Below are 21,292 nucleotides of genomic sequence, written 5' to 3'. Positions count from 1 at the left end.
TGGCCTAATTTTCTTTGGATCAGGACTGACCCCATCGCTACTAACTAGGTACACAAGTTTAGTTTTTCTTGGCCAATGAAGAGGCACTTTGTCAGATTCAGATGAGGCTTGCAGTACGAACACAATGCAACACTGTTCTCAGGTCACTTGGGCTTCTTCGAAAATCGACAATGTCATCCAGATAGCAAAGTGTCGAAGAGCCAAAGCAGGTTGCCATGGAACGTTCGAAAGTGACTGGACAATTACACAAGCCAAACGACATAACTTAGAATTTGTGGACGCCAACAGATGTTATAATGGCAGTCTTTTCCTTGACTGCATTGTCAACCTCAACTTGCCAGTTGGCTATCTGCATGTCCATAGTTGAGATATATTCTGCTCCTTTCAAACAGTATAGGGCTTTGTCAATTCTTGGCAACAGGTAGACATCTTTTTTCTTGATTTTGTTCAGTCAAAGGTAGTCGAGGCAGAAACACGATGAGCCATCATTCTTCTTCACAAAGACCACAGGACCAAGGAAAGAACTAAGGATTACCTGAAAAATTCTGTGATGTTGCTGGGGCCTTGGCTGTTGGCTTCATTGCAGGCACCAAACATACAGCAGTGCATAACAGGTTGCTGTCTTGCCGACCCACCAGCTACACGATTCGGGTGTTCACGAGGAAACAATCTGGCAGCCATGTAAGCATGCCAGGTTGCTTCCCTCTGCAGCGCTTTTGTTGTTGGCAGGAGCTCGCAGTTACAAGACGTGGACCACCTGAAAGTCTTGCCTGTGTCCTTCCGCCAGGAAGCTTTGTATGTCGCTGCCTTTTCGCTCTCCTGCAGCAGTTAACACTAAGGAACACTTCAGGCTTTACCTCGACTACACCAAGTGGTTCCTCAAACAGAATTCACTCATCACAGCTGACTCTGTACTGAGATACACCAGTGTAGTGGCACTACCCAGTCTTTTAGCAAAAGTAGTAAGGAGTGCACTCATGTTCAGAAAAAACAGAACAGCTTGAAAAACTAGAGATAGGAGGTTTATATTCACAGGACATGTAGACTAGTATGTTCTGCAGAAATGATTAGCGTTTGAGCCATGTCGAGGTGTGGCTTGAAAGTCAACATCAATATCATCGTGCAACACCACCTACCGGTACACTGCGCCTGAAGCTCTGAGATGTATTCATCTGGGACACTGATGATCATCTGGGACGAAATGTTTGGCAGTGCAACACCTGTGTTCAGACTGGTTCATGGAAGGCCGTAGAACACGACGAGATGGATCGGGTCACACCACCCATACCCCTGCCCCCCCCCCCCCTCGAGAAGATCGACACCTGATCAGAATGGCTTTGTGGGACAGATCTGTGTCCTCCTCACCACTGGTACAACTGTGGGACAGTGTAACACATCACACACTATCAGGGGTGACAGTCGATCGCTTTTTATTACGGCATGTCGTCCACTTCTCCACTTACCTTTGACGAATGTTCAGAGACATGCTAGATGGCGATGGTGTATGTAATGACATTACTTGGGGAAGAAATGGCATCAGACAGTGTTTTCAGATGAATCCAGGTTCTGTCACAGACAGGGGAGAGGCATCACAGTGACTGCACCCATGCAGACATACAGCACCAACTCAAGGTCTTATGAGTAGTAGAGCAAACTATGTACGAGCGCATTTTGTTAGTGCGGGTTGCCTTCATCAGAGGCAGGTATGCACTCTCCTTTGATTGACAGGTACTTAAACTATTGTTCTCCTTTGATTGACAGGTACTCAACCTGTTGTTCTCCTTTTATTGACAGGTACTTAACCTATTGTTCTGATGAGTGCTGAGTGCATACCTGCCCCTGATGTAGTGAACCCACACTAACAAAATGGGTTAATACATAGTTTGCTCCACTATTCTTATGTTGTGGGGTGGTATTGGGTACAACCACAAATCGCAGCTGGTATGTGTCCAGGCTACTGTGACCAGTGTGACCTATATGAATGACATCCTGCAACCCGTAAGCCAAACCCTTTCTGCGCAACACTTCAGAAACAATTATTCTGCAAGACGATGCATGTCCAAATGTTGCCGCACAAACACGTGCCTTCCTGGTGTCACAGGATGTTGGCCTTTTGCCCTGGCCCACCAGATCACCAGACATGTCACCAATCCAAACTATGTGAGATATGGTGAAATGACAGGTGCAGCGCCTTGACCCAGTGTCAACCACGACAGATGAACTTTGGAACCAGGTGATTGCGGCATGGATGGCTAACCACAGGATGCCACTCGCACCTTATATGCGTCGATGCCATCATGCGTGGAACAAGTTATCAGGACCCGTAGCAGAATGTGTGCCTACTATGCAACAGGACACATGCTGAACCGAAGTGACTGAAATGCTAATCATTTCTGCATAACATACTAGTGTACATGTCCTGTGAATGTGAATGTTCACTCTCTAGTCGTTCAAGGTGTTTTGTGTTCTATGAACATGACTGTAGTAAAAAAGACACTGCAAAGTACTGCTTTAGCAGCTGGTATACAGTATGGCAACATATGAGTTGCGAAAACATGCATTTAAGGTGATTGCAGGATAAAGCTAGCCGCTCTCAGCTGAAAACTGCACCGCGCAACAGTGATGACCGTAGCAGGTATGCACTAGGGTGGAAGCCACCGCCTATACGTATGTGGCACTCTGGGCCAACAGAGTGAAGCGTGTTTTGCGTAACTCGCCAACGACAAAGATTGTACCAGAGTTGAGCAATGCATTCTTTACTGTCAGAAATATTATAAAATGTAAACTTTCACTGCCAGAATTGTCACAATTAATAAAATATTCTATGCTGTTATATCGTGGTCTAAGGGATTTCATTTCAAAACCCGACGTTTCACACCCATTTGCGCAGGACATTTTCAAGAGGGTCGTCGTTGTTGTTGTTGTGCACTTCAGTTCTGAGACTCGTTTGATGCAGCTCTCCATGCTACTCTATCCTGTGCAAGCTTCTTCATCCCCCAGTACCTACTGCAGCCTACATCCTTCTGAATCTGCTTAGTGTATTCATCTCTTGGTCTCCCTCTATGATTTTTACCCTCCCTGCTGCCCTCCAGTACTAAATTGGTGATCACTCGATGTCTCAGAACATGTACTACCAACTGATCCCTTCTTCTAGTCAAGTTATGCCACAAGCTCCTCTTCTCCCCAATTCTATTCAATACCTCCTCATTAGTTATGTGATCTACCCATCTAATCTTCAGCATTCTTCTGTAGTACCACATATCGAAAGCTTCTATTCTCTTCTTGTCCAAACTAGTTATCGTCCACGTTTCACTTCCATACATGGCTACACTCCATACAAATACTTTCAGAAACGACTTCCTGACATTTAAATCTATACTCGATGTTAACAAATTTTTCTTCTTCAGAAACGCTTTCCTTGCCATTGCCAGTCTACATTTTATATCCTCTCTATTTCGACCATCATCAGTTATTTTGCTCCCGAAATAGCAAAACTCATTTACTACTTTAAGAGTCTCATTTCCTAATCTAATTCCCTCAGCATCACCCGACTTAATTCGACTAAATCCCATTATCCTCGTTTTGCTTTTGTTGATGTTCAACTTGTACCCTCCTTTCAAGACACTGTCCATTCCGTTAAACTGCTCTTCCAAGTCCTTTGTTGTCTCTGACAGAATTACTATGTCATCGGCGAACCTCAAAGATTTTATTTCTTCTCCTTGGATTTTAATACCTACTCCGAACTTTTCTTTTGTTTCCTTTATTGCTTGCTCAATATACAGATTGAATAACATCGGGGATAGGCTACAACCCTGTCTCACTCCCTTCCCAACCACTGCTTCCCTTTCATGTCCCTCCACTCTTATAGCTGCCATCTGGTTTCTGTACAAATAGTAAATAGCCTTTCGCTCCCTGTGTTTAACCCCTGCCACCTTCAGAATTTTGGAAGAGAGTACTCCAGTCAACATTGTCAAAAGCTTTCTCTATGTCTACAAATGCTAGAAACGTAGGTTTGCCTTTCCTTAATCTTTCTTCTAAGATAAGTCGTAGGGTAAGTATTGTCTCGGGTCTTCCAACATTTCTACGGGATCCAAAGTGATCTTCCCCGAGGTCGGCTTCTATCAGTTTTTCCATTCGTCTGTAAATAATTCGCGTCTTAGCTTTGTTGAACTGGTCAGTAGCGAGACAGGGTGTGAATCGAAAGTTCAACGAAGCTAAGATCCCCCTTGAAAATGTGCTGCGCAGATGGGGACGAAACGTCGGGTTTTGAAGTGAAATCCCTTAGACCACGGCATTTTTTTTTTTTTTTGTCATCAGTCTACTGACTGGTTTGATGCGGCCCGCCACGAATTCCTTTCCTGTGCTAACCTCTTCATCTCAGAGTAGCACTTGCAACCTACGTCCTCAATTATTTGCTTGACGTATTCCAATCTCTGTCTTCCTCTACAGTTTTTGCCCTCTACAGCTCCCTCTAGTACCATGGAAATCATTCCCTCATGTCTTAGCAGATGTCCTATCATCCTGTCCCTTCTCCTTATCAGTGTTTTCCACATATTCCTTTCCTCTCCGATTCTGCGTAGAATCTCCTCATTCCTTACCTTATCAGTCCACCTAATTTTCAACATTCGTCTATAGCACTACATCGCAAATGCATCGATTCTCTTCTGTTCCGGTTTTCCCACAGTCCATGTTTCACTACCATACAATGCTGTACTCCAGACGTACATCCTCAGAAATTTCTTCCTCAAATTAAGGCCGGTATTTGATATTAGTAGACTTCTCTTGGCCAGAAATGCCTTTTTTGCCATGGCGAGTCTGCTTTTGATGTCCTCCTTGCTCCATCCGTCATTGGTTATTTCTTACTGCCTAGGTAGCAGAATTCCTTAATTTCATTGACTTCGTGACCATCAATCCTGATGTTAAGTTTCTCGCTGTTCTCATTTTTACTACTTCTCATTACCTTCGTCTTCCTCCGATTTACTCTCAAACCGTACTGTGTAGTCATTAGACTGTTCATTCCATTCAGCAGAGCATTTAATTCTTCTTCACTTTCACTCAGGATAGCAATGTCATCAGCGAATCGTATCATTGATATCCTTTCACCTTGTATTTTAATTCCACTCCTGAACCTTTCTTTTATTTCCATCATTGCTTCCTCGATGTACAGATTGAAGAGTAGGGGCGAAAGGCTACAGCCTTGTCTTACACCCTTCTTAATACGAGCACTTCGTTCTTGATCGTCCATTCTTATTATTCCCTCTTGGTTGTTGTACATATTGTATATGACCCGTCTCTCCCTATAGCTTACCCCCTACTTTTTTCAGAATCTCGAACAGCTTGCACCTTTTTATATTGTCGAACGCTTTTTCCGGGTCGACAAATCCTACGAAAGTGTCTCGATTTTTCTTTAGCCTTGCTACCATTACTAGCCGTAACGTCAGAATTGCCTCTCTCGTCCCTTTACTTTTCCTAAAGCCAAACTTCGTCACCTAGCGCATTCTCAATTTTCTTTTCCATTCTCCTGTATATTATTCTTGTAAGCAGCTTCGATGCATGAGCTGTTAAGCTGATTGTGCGATAATTCTCGCACTTGTCAGCTCTTGCCGTCTTCGGAATTGTGTGGATGATGCTTTTCTGAAAGTCAGATGGTATGTCGCCAGACTCATATATTCAACACACCAACGTGAATAGTCGTTTTGTTGCCACTTCCCCCAATGATTTTAGAAATTCTGATGGAATGTTATCCATCCCTTCTGCCTTATTTGACCGTAAGTCCTCCAAAGCTCTTTTAAATTCCGATTCTAATACTGGATCCCCTATTCCTTCTAAATCGACTCCTGTTTCTTCTCCTATCACATCAGACAAATCTTCACCCTCATAGAGGCTTTCAATATATTCTTTCCACCTATCTGCTCTCACGGCATAATCGCTCGGAATATTTTATTTCTTGTGTCAGAGGTACGTCCACTGGAGCCTCTGTCCGCTCACCACCAGCACTCAGGCCAACAAACGCATCTGCAGTCTTCGCGGTGGCGTCAGTGGCCTCGATGGAACTAGTCGGAAGCTGGCATTGGAGCTCACCACGTTACAAGCTGCGTGCATAAGGGGACAGTGATATAGGACAACTGGGATCGTTAATGATGAATTTATGGTTGGAGACAACCAGGTTTAGGCAATGTGTGGAAGTGGTGTAAGCCAGGGCTAATTGAGTTTCTGCCATAATTGACCTCTGATGGCACGTAGTGGAGCTTAGTGGGCAGATATTCCGGCTAGGGAAAGCCGTTGTCAATGTTGATGTGCGAGGAGCGTCTAGAGAACAGGACAATCCAGGTAAACCACAAACGTTAAGACTTCTGGTGTGATCGCGTGTCGAGTGGCACCGGGGCTATGGGTGAATGTGTAGCCAGCCTTACCGAGTGATACACTGTGTATAGTGGAACCGCTGGAGAATAGTGAAGTATTTGAGGCAGCATGTTGTTTGGTGAGACGTAGTACTGCACACATGCAGGAGAAGGGCATAGGCATGGTAGCACCCGTCAGTGTCGATAATTTTGGCGTCAAGGAGGTTAAACTGGTGAAGGAAACATTGTTGGCTACATTGGAGATTCTGGGTGAACAACATTGCCAAACAGGAGGTGTAGGCAGTAGGAGGGCATATAATGTTGCTAGGACTGCATCTCGTGAAAAACTGAAGTGTGTGAAGGGGTCAGTCGGAGGATCTGTTGCTAGAATCTCAAGACTTGTTTTTTCCACATGGGCCGTTGCCTGCTACACCAGTAACATGACACAGGATTCTGACAGGGAATGCAGCACCAATGTATTGGACACCATACAGAATACCATGATCTCTGCAGCCAGTTTCAGAGGAATTTATTTATCAACAATTGGTTGAAAGTATAGCAGAAGAAAGTAGTAGAACCTGGGGACGGGGTGAGGGAATTGTAACAGTACTGAAGAATACGAACAGTTCGAAGAAACGCCGATTCTGTTGCGACTATTACTATTTAAATATTAAAACTACGAAAAACACCTACCCTACACCAAACACAGAAACGATTGATAATCTGGGGCAATGCCGGAACATTTTGACAGTAGATGTCAAGAGTGGATACCAACAGTCAGAACCGGCTCCAGAGGAGTGAAAACTGCATTTTCAGCGCCTTGGGGTTGCTATCAGTGAAGAAGGATACTATTTGGATTAATAATGCGCTAGAAAAATTCCATCCGTTATTGGACAGAGTACTAAAAGAATTACAACAGCATTAGCGTGCGAGCCGGCCGCAGTGGCCGTGCGGTTAAAGGCGCTGCAGTCTGGAACCGCAAGACCGCTACGGTCGCAGGTTCGAATCCTGCCTCGGGCATGGATGTTTGTGATGTCCTTAGGTTAGTTAGGTTTAACTAGTTCTAAGTTCTAGGGGACTAATGACCTCAGCAGTTAAGTCCCATAGTGCTCAGAGCCATTTGAACCATTAGCGTCTGGTGTCCCTAGATGACATACTAGCCTTTTTCAGAGATTTGCAGGGACATTGGAATTGACTGAGAGACATATTCAAAAGGTTATAGGCAGCTAATTTAACACTAACTACTGAAAAATGTCGCTTTGCGTTGTAAGAAATCAACTATTTAGGCAATGTAATTTGCAAGTGTGGTGCAAGAACTGATCCTAGATTAGTGCAAGGAAGAACCAGTCTTTCATGGCTCAGACAAATTATTATAGAAAGTTCATGAAGGGATTTATCGATATTGCACGACCGCTTACACAGTTCGGGAAGAACGTTGGTGTAGTCATAGGAATGTCATGGAGCGCTGTCGAATTTAAGTTGTTGTTTAACTCGAGTCCTGTGTTCATGTTTTGGGACTTTCAGAAAGAGTTCGTGTGGTCACGTGATGCTTCGAACCATGCCCTTGGGTTCGTTTTAAACCAGAAGATCGATGTCAAGAACATCCTACTGCCTTTGCGTCAAGACAGTTGAACATAGGAGAGAAGAATTATTCTGCAATGGAGAGAGAGAGATGCTAGCTTAGCTTCAAAGTAGTGACGGACCATGTTGCTTTGAAGTGGTTACTAGGTTTGAAAGACCCATCCAGTAGACGAAATGGGCATTTAAAACCAGTGAATTCGAGTCCCAAATAATCCATAAATCAGGGAAGAAGCGTAGAAATGCAGACGAGTGAAGCAGGAATACAGCAGTAGTACAAGCACTGTGTCAGCACCTTGCTGAGTAGTAAACAGCACAGAGCATCGATGAGAAATGTGAAGAGTATAGCAAGCAACATCCGTCAGATCACCGAAGTTAAGCGCTGCTGGGCTTGGCTAGTATTTGGATGGCTCCAGGCCTGCCAAGTAGCAAGCAGTGTGCACTCGCACTTGTGAAGCCAATTGGGGAGCTACGTGACTGAGACATGGCACTCCTGCATCCACATCCGGTGGCGCCTAAGGGATGAGGATGACACGGCGGCCGGTAGGTACCGTCGGACCTTCGAAGTCTGTTCGCACGGTGTTTATGTAGCAAGCAACAGCAGACTAGCATGAGTGACGGTTTAGTGTGTGAGAAACAAAATTATGACCAAATGTGGCTGTGGCAGCCGATTTGAAGCAAAACTAGTACGGGGAATGCACGTCACGTCACATCTTATGAGGCCATGCAGGGCGACGAGTGAGTGGCGTAAAAGCACTGGTGGATGGGAAGGAAGAACGATGTGAATCATCAGAAACTGTGTAGAAGGTGAACAGCATGTGGTCAGACACAATAATTACACACAAAGGGACGAGCTTCATGTCAGACATAATGAAGGAGTTGAGTCATTCGTTAGAAGTAAAGATGTTAAGAACTAGTCCACTCCATTCTCAAGCTAAAAGAGGGACGGAACGAGTTCATCAGACAATTGGGAAAATACTTAGTACGTGAGTCATCATAAAAATATCTGACTGCGGCCCCAAAAATCTTGCATAACCAGGTTGGACATTGTCGATCTCAGCTATGAGGTACGTAACGGGTGGTCACATCATAAGGAAATTCCGCCATCTACTCAATCGATGGAAGCTTTCGTAAGTAGGGTCTTCCCTAGGCTATCTCAGTCAGTCAGTCAGCACAGAAAGATCATTAGTGAGCGAACACCAGTGACAGAAATCCAGATGACTCACAAAGAAAATAAGCGAATAGGAGGCGAAATGGCAAGTAGGTGAATAGGTGACAATTCACTTATCTTCTGTGTGCTGGAATTTTGTTTCTAAGGTGTCCCATTGTCTGTGCCATCTAAGACACTAGGATTCATTAGTCTTATGGGTAGTTTTTCTGCCAGTGGTTGACGTCATCACTAGTGTTCGTTTCATCCGTGTCTCCCCAGGTCCTTGGCGATTCTATCTCACCTCCCTCAGCTTTCACCTCTGCATCTAATTAGCACTCTAGGCTGCATCCGGAAGTTGCTGACTCTCCGTTTACAAAGCAGTTCCGGGGCCCTTGGCTGTTCCAGCTGAGCCATTTGAATGTAGCAAAGGTTTCAAACTCTTTAACTTCGGCCTTCATGAGAGATCATGCGCTGTTTCTAATGCATCACGTGTTTGGAACTATGTACCAGGGCACAACATATACGCCCACTCTCAGTTGGTGGTTGTTCATTGCCAGTCTTGCCATATGGTGTTAACAGGTTTTTATCATAAGCTCAAACATCTAGTGTTCATCAGATTTGTGATTTCTACTTTTCGGTAAGCATTATGACAATAATGGTGAACCACACATGAAAAAATTAGGGAACAGTCATTCTACTATAGGCAGCATAAAAATCACCAGCTTCTTACTGTAGGTTCAATTTAGTTCCATGTGCCTATAATATGAAATAACACATTTCCAGCTCCATCTTCTAGGATAAGAAAATTCGGTGTTCTGTCCGCTGGAAAGTGTGAGTGCGAATGTAAAGGCTGGCTTACAGAGATTATTGCAAATTCTAATAGAGCTTACCAGGCAAATACCAGGAATTTGAGAATATGACTTCTTATTGCTTTACAGGTGGCATCGATCCCCACACACACCTAGAATTTCAGTTTATGGATGCAGTAACGGTTGATGATTTCTACCGAGGCACAAAGGCTGCTATAGCTGGAGGAACTACTATGATAAGTAAGTAAACTGACAGTTCATTATGCATTGTGAATTTTTAAACACAGCGCTGACTAAGCACTTTGTATTTACAGTTGATTTTGCTGTGCCCAAGAAAGGCCAGTCACTTCTTGAAATCTACCAGAAATACAGAAAGTTAGCAGATAGAAAAGTCTGTTGTGACTACGGCCTACACGTCGGAGTCACCTGGTGGTCGGACAAGGTATAACGTGGAGTACTCCTATTTACTTTCAGCGTTTATCGCATTGTTATGTACTGTAATACTGCATAATTGTGATATATTTTGTATCGTATCCTCATCTGTAGCAGCAACTGACCTAAAATGAGGAATATCTTACATGAGATAGTTGTTGAAGGTCTCATAATGGTGAAACTTCCTGGCAGATTAAAACTGTGTCCTGCACTTGGGACTTCTCGTTTCGCAAGTCCTCTACTGAGCTATCCAGTCTCCTCAACAGAACTTGTGTGAAGCTTGGAAGGTAGGAGATGAGACACTGGCGGAAGCGAAGCTGTGAGGATGGGTCATGAGTCATACTTGGATCATTTAGCCAGTGAAGCACTTGCCCACTGAAGTCAATGATCCAAGGTTCGCAACCCAGTGCAGAAAGAGTTTTAACCCGCCAATAACTTTCAAATCAGTGCACACTCAGCTGAAGAGTGCGAATTCATTCTGGTTCCATAATTATGCTATGCTACCAAAACGACTTAGTGGGTTTTCTTCTACAGAGTTGAACCAGCTTACCCTATTAGTCATATATTTGTCGTTGATCCAAGGCATGTTCCACGTATCCGTATTCTTTTGCTTCCATTAGTATATCACAATTGATCAAAAAAGTGATACATTTGCGGAGGCATGTTTACAGTAATGGGTATTATATAATCTATTTATCCATTCGACGAATATCAACAGTCGCCTCTGGACTAATGAATGGCTGAACACAATGGTTAACTAATTGCACATATTGTTTCAGGATTTGAATTGTTTACCTATGTTGCGCACTATAGTTAAGATCTGGACTCACATTCAGGAAGAGCAGAGTTCAAATTTCTTCCTAGCCATCCAAATTTAGTTTTTCCTTGAATCAATTAAGGTCAATGACAGAAAATGTTAAAAAAAATTACAGAATGGTTTCTTTGTAAAGAATACACCAGATATCCTACCTCAGTCTTCCTTCCTCCCGTCTTTCCAATTTTCCAATCTTTCTTCCTTTCAGTCTTCTTCCCTTCCTTCCAGTTTTCCATCCTTTTAATCTTTCTGCCTTCCAATCTTCCTTCCTTCCAGTCTTCCTTCTTTCTTTCCTTCCTTCTTTTTAGTCTTCCTGCTTTCCTTTTCTCCTTCCTTCCAGATCTTTCTTCCTCCCTTCCTTTATCTGTTCTATCTGAATTCTTATCTAGATCAGTTCTCTTGAACCACTGGAACGATATTCTGCCTATTTCACTGCATTTCCGTAATCCTCATAACCTTAAAATCCGATAATCCTACAGTGTTGTCATTGTATTCAGGTGAGTCAGGAGAAAAGGTATATGTTTTGCGGCCATAATTCGCATGTCCTCCTTCACCAGCACTCAGATACGAATATAACTAAAGCAACATCAGGCTACGTAGTGTTGCCTTAATGACCATTTCAATGCACACTTCATTTGCACTTAGTGGTTCCTTGATTTGCTTCAGCATGCATTACCAGAATACTTGAAGGATATACCTTTGCCAACACCACGTCATATGTACTTTCAGCACGACACGGAAATTTATCCTGCGCGTTGGATCAGACACTGTGGAGTCATTTCTTGGTCACTGAGGTCACCTGATCTTACACCATTACATTTCTTTCTGGGGCCTGGCTTAAGAGCGAAGTCTACGAGCAAAGGGTGGACACAAAGGAAGCACTTATCGCTCGCATTTTACACGTGTGTGCTCAAGTTAAACACTGTACTAATGAGCTCAGATCAACAACACAGCAGCTGTCTGTAAGAACTGCAAAAGGTATTGCAGTTGATGGCGGACTTTTTGAACACCTTTTGCGAGGAAATTGAACGACGCCTTACACCGTAATGTTTCATTTACTATCAATCATATTTATCCTGTTCCCCATCGTTTTCATTAGTTCCCTCGGAAATGATTAAGAACAGCACAAATGTTCAAACTACTTTTTTGTTCAGAATCACACCTCAAAGCATGTACCTTTCCTCGTAACTCGCACTGTATACTCTTTCCCATTTTCTTTCTATACTCTTCATTTATACATTATCTTCATTCATTTATTTGCCCTATTATGTACTTCACCATTGCTTTTACTTTTTGGATAATCTTTCCTCCTCACTCTGCTCCATTACAATTTTCCCTTTAAGTTTAGTTGTTTTTGCCCCACATTTTTTTCAGGTGGATTATATGACTGTGAGAACTGGTAGCATGTCCACATAACCAACACTTATGATATGAATTTTATTTATTAGTATTTGGCAAATACACTTAATCAGTCGAACGCTTTGCATGGTATACTGTTTACACACGATATCTCTCATATGTAAGGTTTTGGAGAGTATGGTGAATTGCCGTTTAGGCTTTTCACACTTGCCCAATGCGGTTTCCGAAAGCATCGTTCTGCACTTGACGATCTTGTTGCTCTCTCCACTTATATAACGAACAATTTTCTCAGGAAACGCCAAACGGTAGCAATATTTTTTGATCTGGAGAGAGCATACAATACCTGTTGGAGGACAGGCATCCTCCGCACACTGTTCTCTTGGGGCTTTCGAGGTCGGCTTCCCCATTTTATTCATGAATTTATGACAGACCGCACATTTAAAGTGCGGGTGAACACTACTCTCTACCGCACTTCCTCCCAAGAAAACGGGGTACCCCAGGGCTCCGTGCTAAATGTTGTACTGTTTGCCATCGCCATAAATCTAATTATGGATTGTCTCCTTCCCGATGTCTCGGGCTCCCTCTTTGTCGACGATTTTGCGATCTACTACAGCTCTCAACGGACCAGCCTTCTTGAACGACTTCTTCAAGGATGTCTCGATCGCCTCTACTCTTGGAGCATCGAAACCGGCTTCGGCTTTTTTTCCAGTAAGACTGTCTGTGTAAATTTTTGGCGTCGTACTGAGTTTCTTCCGCCGTCCCTACATCTAGGCCCTGTCGACCTTCCGTTCGCGGACGTCACTAAATTATTGGGACTTATGTTTGACAGAAAACTGTGCTGGTCCTCCCACGTTTCCTATCTTTGGGCTCGCTGTCTGCGATCCCTCAACACCCTCCGTGTCTTGAATGGCACCTCCTGGGGAGCGGACCGAGTGGTCCTTCTCCGCCCATATCGCGCCTTTGAGCGCTCGAAATTTGACTATGGAAGCAAAGTTTACTCCTCTGCTCGGCCGTCTGTTCTTCGGCGTCTCGACTCTGTCCACCACCGTGGATTGCGTTTAGCGTCTGGAGCTTTTTACACCAACCCCGTGGAAAGCCTTTGTGCTGAGACTGCTGAACCTCCGCTGACCAATCGGCGAGCTGTCCTTCTGAGTCGTTACGCTAGCCATCTGTCTTCCATGACCTTTTTCTGCACTCCTCCTTGGATTTAGGGTATGCAGGCTGCCCCTCCTCCCTACTACCACCGGGAGTCCGCTTCCGTCAACTGCTACGTTCTCCTTCCTTCCACTTTCCTATAACTTTCTTGACAACTGAGGGTACAGCACCACCTTGGCTTCGCCCACGGACGTGCCTGCTCCGAGACCTTTGTCAGCTTCCCAAGAATGGTACCCCTTCTCTCGTTTATCGTCGGGCATTTGCTGCTCTATGCGCACAAATAAAGGATGCCACATTTATTTACACTGATGGCTCAAAAACATCATTTGGTGTTGGGAGTGCCTGTAATGTTGCCGACACCCCAAATCGATTTCGGCTTCCCGACCAGTGTTCGGTTTATACTGTGGAGCTTTACGCTGTTCTCCAGGCTGTTCAATACATCCATCGCCATCAGCGGATACAGTATATTATATGCCCAGATTCGCTCAGATCTCTCCTCAGCCTCCAAGCTCTTTATCCTGTCCTTCCTCTGGTCCACCGAATTCAGAACTGCCTCCACTTGCTCTACTTGGAGGGTGTCTCTGTGCCATTCCTCTGGATCCCAGGACATGTTGGTATCCGTGGTAACGAGGCGGTCGATATAGCGGCCAAGGCTGCAGTCTCTCTTCTTCAGCCTGCTGTTCGCATGGTTCCCTACGTCGTTCTAGAGAGTGTTTTATGTGGTCGTGTTGCTCTTTTATGGCACGCACATTGGTCTACACTTCCCAATAATAAACTGCGGGATGTGAAACCTCTTCCCTGTGCTTGGACATCTTCCTCCCGAACTCGTTGGGAGGAGGTAATTTTAACTAGACTCCGGCTAGGGCACTGTCTTTTTAGCTATCGACGGCTTTCAAGTGGCGATCCTCCCCCACTTTGTCCCCACTGCTCTCAACTGCTTTCACTTCAGTGCCCCTATTTTACTCCGCTACGCGCCCGTCCACAGCTGTCGCCTGATATACCTCCATTTTAGCAGATGACACGCGCTCAGCCGACCGCGTCCTCGAGTTTATCAGTGTCAGTGAGATTACGTCGGTCATCCTAAGCTCTTTTTGGGGAAAACAACCCTCCCCCCTTCTATAGTGGTTTTCTAAGCTTTCTTTCCGTTTTTAGTTTCCCCACTTTTTGAGTTTCGCTCCCATTGCTGCTGATTTCCAATTCGTTTTTTTCTTTTTACCCTTCCCTAAGCCACAGAACGGGCGCTAATGAACGTAGCAGTTTTGCGCCCTAAAACCATTAAAAAGAATCAAAGACAGTCAGCCATCGACTCTGTTTTCTGATCACTGAGTGACATCACAATTCACTATCGATATGATGCCGTATCAGCCTCTCCCTTTTCGAAGATCTGATGTCCGGTAATTTGCCGAAGTGATGGAGTTGTTTCGTGGATGGCGACGAGCTGCATCGCTGCCAGCCATGTGAGTGGGAAATAACTGGGCTTTTTCTTGGTGTGGTGGCAGTACATCTACACCACACACAGTGACAGAAGGACTTGTGCACGCTTGTTAGTTGGCTGTCCACCGACGGATGGCACTTGGCATGTCACAGTCAACTGATCTTTGTCCACCTTCATTAAGGTGGTTCCTTGTGTGAATGAAAGAGTTATTGGTGCGTCCGCTGGGCTTCTGAAGTGGTCTCGCTGGTCGTGCACTTCTTGTATGCGTGTGCTTTGATATACGCCGGTGTGAGTCGTTCCATAGAATCGCTGTCGGGCTTACTGTTTGTAGAGCTCGGACTTGGGTGCTGAGGCCCAGGAAGGGGGGGGGGGGGGGTGACTGACATTCCAACCAGAACAACACTCCTGGCTGACGGATCCCGTGTGGCAGAACACTGCTGTTCTGGGCGTCTCCAGACATGTCTTTGCCTGTCACCAGGGCTCAGTTCTAGGTGGGTTTCACCACTGAAGGTAATTAAACTCCAGTTAATGAGATTCCAGGCCCAAGATGTTATCTTGGTCGCCTTCGGTGGACTGGAAGCTGAGCGGTGTCCTCTCCAGTTGACAGGATGCTAGGAAATGACTGTGGACGTGTCACTAACGCCAAAGAAACATTATTAATTCATGACACCTTTGTTCCTGCCGAGTACAGGCCCGCGTAACACAGGCTTGGTGATATCAACGACCTTCCCTGAGTCCTCGCTGACTCGGAACGATGACACCAGCTCCGGGCCGCACCAGTCTTGCTAGCGCAGCGCCGCGTGCTGTGACGTAGCGCTGGAGTGCCCTTACTTCGGCCGCGCATGGCTGGCGGCGCCCGGCTGGCCGGCCGGCTCGCCAGTGGACAGCAGGCAGCTGTGCGTAGGAGGCTCCGGGCTGGAGTCCCGCGCTGTTGGCACTAGAAGCGTTCTCGTAGTGCGGAGTGTACTCTATCCCACCCCGTCTTCCTCCCTGCTCCTCCTGGTGGCTCGTCCGCGGTGGACGGGCGGAACGGCTGCAGTCCCCCAGCGTCGTCAGCTCACCCAGTTGTGACGGCGGATGCACAGGGCCTAGGCCCCGCAAGATCTCGACGACGGCTCACTGATGTGGTCAGCATTGGCGGCGAGCGAGTCTGCCGCGATGTCTGCTAATCCTGGGTCGATGATTGACAGCGGCAGCAGAGTGGACCAGAGCTGGTACTGTCCCCTCACGTCTGCTGCTGGATGGGCTGCCTTTACTGCAACATCTCCTTAATAAAGATTAACGTGTCGATCACCGAGCTGAGCGCTACGCAGCGACCCAGTACACATCTAACTGCAAGTCTAACTGCGAGTGCCTTGTTGCTGTCAAAGCTGGCGTATTTAAAGGAAGCACGAGCGACGTCCTGACGTCATGCTCGTTTGTAATGAACGCATTCGTTCCACTTATGCTGCTAATTCATCTGTTGTAAAGAGTTGTAAACGTGGAATATTGTCAAAGTTTCGTTGCCTATGCCGAGAGCCAGAGGCAGCAGGTTAGCCAAGAGGTAAGAGGATTGCACATGTATCGGAATGTGTCGTCAGGCAGGGGCAATGGCCTGGTTACACACAACAGGCGAGAGAGAAATGCTTAGCACGGGGGTTTGTGTGGTGTTCTTGCGACAGAGTTACGTGTTGTTACGGCAGACTTATGCGAACTTGTGAAATGCAGTACAGCTGACGCTATACTTCTGTCTTACACTCTACGAAAGTCTTCGTCTAACACAACCCCATGTGCTAAGCAATTCTCTCTCGCCTGTTGTGTGTAACCAGGACATTGCCCCTGCGTGACGACACATTCCATGCATGTGCAATTCTCTTACCTCTTGGCTAACCTGCTGCCTCTGGCTCTCGGCACAGGCAACGAAACTTTGACACTATTCCACGTTTCCAACTCTTTACTATTCCACGACACTACAGTATGCAGACGCCCAGGACACTGGTGGAATACCAAATCGACTGTTGCCCACCACACGGCACGACAGTTAGGAGTGATGGTCTGGGACGCCATTTCTTTTCGTTGCGCGACCTCTCTGATTGTCATCCGTGACTCCCTTACACCATGTGGCGAAATAAATAAAAATCATTTTACATTTTAAATTCCACGTCATTGTTGATTTAATCAGAGTTCTCACCTTAGACGTAGAATTAGTCCTTCTGCCACAATATTAATTCATTAGTCGCCATCGATGTTCTTCTCTTTGTTGACCGTGTGTACCATCATGAGTCGGCATCGGTTCACTTCACGAAGACGGTGGAAACCAAGGAATACTATGCTACGTCGCTATAAATAATTTTCGTAACACTTCGATACTTTTCACTATTTTTTATTCACAACACAATAAGACTTGCTGTGCTCATCGCACAAACCATAATTACCAACCACATGGCTGCCTTTCCGCACAGTCCAAAATCACGTCCATCCTCCACAAGGCAACAATCGAAAGTGTCCCTTAGCTCCTTGGAGTATCAAACAAAAGAGAATCCAATGTGAACTTTACAAAGATTATAATATACATGCCTCTCAATTTATCTTTGGCGCAGCTTTTAAGATATCGTATGTCTCTGCATAGGAATGTGTCATTACAACTGCCCCCCTACTGTATACTGTCACTAGAAAATTTTATTTGATTGACAGGATACAGTAGTCGACCTTGCAATTGATAGGTTTGGGGGTCTTTTATTTACAAACTTCATTTTTATTCTCTCATTTTCATGGCACTGTGAATTCTTTGGTATTTCTGAGTGTGTGTCAGTTTTTTGGTATACTTATGCTAATATTTACAAACCTTAATCCTAATATACAAAGTTCTGGTTAATACTGAGAAAATGACATCATGTAGTAAAGTTTGTACAATAAAATATACACTGAATACAACGTTACATACAAATGTTTCCTTCCTCATCCGAGGTGAAAATTAAGTCCTTGTATTGCTTTCTGTATTTATTCTGGGGCGACGAGCTTTGTTCGCTAGCCCGTGTTGAATATGGGCGGGTGATACGCGCGCCTGATTGTTTGGTCGTCCGTTAGCTGGCGACGTTGGTTGAATGCGTGCGCCAGTGCACTGAATATACACCGACGTGCGGGTACCGTCAAGACTTCCGAACCTCAGTATGCGTGTGTTTTTTGTAGTTCCTTCCAGTACTTAGACTGGATACGACGAGGTACTTTGGAATATGTGCCCCGAAGAACACACCACACTATGTGCGAGGCGGAGGTCGATCCCGTCGATTCAGCTCCTGGTAAGAAGCGTACCATGTCAAACTTGTTTGGCATTGTCCTTCCCTACTGTGACGCCATGGGTCGTTTGACGATACAAGCTTCAATTTTCGATGTCACTTGTTTAGGCTCGCTGACACTCGCAACGTAGCACTACTTTGCACAATTTTAATTTCTACACACACCACTTTAACCGCGAGTATTGCGATCGAAACTTCCTTTTCACTACACTTTTTTTTTTTCTTCGCATTAACCCCTTTTACCTATTGTACTGAGATTCATTGCCCTCAATACTTCTGGTCAATGCACATAATTTGTAAGTCACGGGACTTGGCATGAAATACAAAATACATCACATACAATGGAATAACATATAATACATCCAATACATTGTTTACCTTAACTACAGGAAAAAACTATCGACTAAAATTGAAAAAATTTTTGACCACTCATAGTGGCTTCTTCGTCTTGGATTTTACTGACACACACACACTCGCCTTTTTCCATTAATCTGTTAGAAGGAACAAGTCCTTTGTTTTCCTTCTTGAACTCGAGTATAAGTTAAGGTTTACCTCCGTTACGTATTCTTCATACGTAACGACATGCATCAGCATGCTGAGAATACACCTGTAGCCGCTCCACTGAAGCTTGGGAAGGGAATTTTCTACCTTCTACTTAGGGTAGTGGCAACGACTACGTGTATGCTACGGTTTTTCGCGTATAAAATCTGAAAATGCACGAAATAATCATTTATATGCAGCATAACCCTAATATGTACAGTGTTTTGGGCGTAAGCACATTCTGGTGTGCTTGTAAATCATTAACCCTAATAAAACTTCCTACCTTAACATGGACATATAAACATAAAATTTTGAAGTTCAGGGTGTAACTACTATTACTATGTACAGAGTTTCATAATAGCGGCACGCCCTTGTTTGCGTGTATCATCTTCAATTAAAGTGCGCTTATAGGCGTCTTGTGTTATCATGGGAGAAAAAATACAGACATTTTAATGCATCGGTTGTCATAAAAATCTATGTACACGAACAATCAGACTTTCATAGCTTCAGTGCAGCATGAAATTCTTTATGACGTTTTGTTCATAATTCATTTTATAGGCAATTCCTTTGCTTACAGGTCGTCGATCACACTACTTACCTGTTTCTCGTATAGCGGCGATATCATTTTCATTCCTTGTGACTGTAAATTGTTATATGTGTGAAAGATATAATTTTAACATGATTTTTCCTTTCATGTTTCAAGTGGGTAAAGTAATTCATACCTTCCTTTTGCATACATGAGTGAAGCATCGCTAATATTGCACTTTGTGTCAGGTTTTTCACCTTTTCTCGTACACTCGTAGAGTCTTACAGTTTTAATTAAGTTGTTTCCTGACGTTAGGTATACCTGTTTATACGAGGTTGTCTTACAGTTTAATTTTCCTTATACACTTCTACGTTGTTTAAGTTCCGTACATGTACAGGGCTTCTTTCGCCTTTCACACATTCATACATACGTTTATACACAAAAAAAAAATATCTACCACTATAATATACACTTTGCTGGTGGGGCCCTTTTTCGGTACCCTGCACCATTCCTTCAATATTCCAAAATAATTCAGGTTGTGCTGAGCATCGTCCCTTATACTAATAATACTTACAACTAAATATTTCTTCTTACATACATAACTGCCTTACAGTCCATTAATGCGCAACATTCCCTATTTTCCTCCTTTACACTTTAGCTTTCGTACATGTACCCTCGTGTATAGCTTATATATTCTACAAAGTTGTTTGCTGAGTGCTTCAGGTGTTTCCTAACGTTAATGTGTGTCTCTCTCTCTATAAACCCTAGGTATTTGTTTTGAGAGCGATTCAGTTCATTACTCACGCTGCATAGGTCTGTTTATTATTACCCTATTTTAAAGCTTGTGTCACTCTTTTCCTTAGTCACAAAAATTCCCGCGTTTACCTTGTTGTTCATTCTGAAATTCGCTAGCTACTGTGTAATGTAAATGTATGCGTTATCTCTTTGATTTCCTCTTTGCTGCTTTTTCCCTATATGTAATTGTGTGCTGTTCTCGTGTACATAGCCTTTCTTCCGGTTATATATCTGCATTATTTATCTATTTATTTTTTTTCTATTTTCTTTCTCCTTCCATACAAGCTAAGATTTTACTCAGTATAATATAATATTACAATACCGTCCATGACCAGTATGTACTTGCATGTTCACTTTTATTACGTAATACCAGCTTATAATTAAATTTTCTAAGTTACTATTTACAAGACTTGTGTACCCTTTCCTTTCTTGTTTTTGAATGACTTTCGTCTCTGTGTCTCATAGTAAGAGTGGTCTCAAAACTTTTAAACGTTCCGCGCATGCGCGCTTACGTACCACGACTGGACTGTAGGCGCGGGGAAAACTCTGCATTGTTGGTGAACATTATTCGTGATAGCCACCATCGTGTAATAGTCACGTGACACCTGGACTCGACCGCGCATGCGCCTTCGCGCTTTGTATACGCTCAGCTGATCGGACATGGAAGGGGGGAAGATTTCTCCCCGGCTCGCTGCCTACAGCGCGGCCAATGACCTCGTCTTGACATGCAGCTATCGCGTGCTCATGAGCTGAGCATTGGATTGCAACTTCGACGCGTGGTTTCTTGCTCGTCTCAAGCGAACAAACTCTGACCGTCGCGCTAATTTGTCTTTGTTCCCCTCTCTTAAATAACTGAGTTAGACTACAAAAGTACTGTATGGTTTATTTTTATAGTGTTAAGACTCACAGTAACACATGTTTCATTAGGTTTGGTTAAATATGCGCTTTTAAGCTGGCATATGCCCCCAGTTGTTCGCAAGTTTCTTAGGTTAATGACAGCAATTTTACTATGTGATCCAAGGTTGTACAATTTCAATTTTACTAAAATAACATATAACCTTTAATGAAAAAATTCCTTGATGT

General features: G+C 44.2%; 1 protein-coding gene across 1 annotated transcript in view; it reads left to right on the top strand.

The window, feature by feature from the left end:
- LOC124717122 (dihydropyrimidinase-like) overlaps window positions 1–21,292 on the top strand; it is a 92,924-nt gene that overhangs the window by 11,406 nt on the left and 60,226 nt on the right. Inside the window, exons 4-5 of the mRNA XM_047243854.1 lie at window positions 10,008–10,118; window positions 10,193–10,320. Of these exons, the coding sequence (XP_047099810.1) occupies window positions 10,008–10,118; window positions 10,193–10,320 (239 nt within the window). The remainder of the gene's footprint in view (window positions 1–10,007; window positions 10,119–10,192; window positions 10,321–21,292) is intronic.

This window comes from Schistocerca piceifrons, chromosome 9, assembly GCF_021461385.2.
Source record: "Schistocerca piceifrons isolate TAMUIC-IGC-003096 chromosome 9, iqSchPice1.1, whole genome shotgun sequence".
Classification (NCBI taxonomy): domain Eukaryota; kingdom Metazoa; phylum Arthropoda; class Insecta; order Orthoptera; family Acrididae; genus Schistocerca; species Schistocerca piceifrons.
This window is presented reverse-complemented; position numbering and strand designations above follow the sequence as displayed.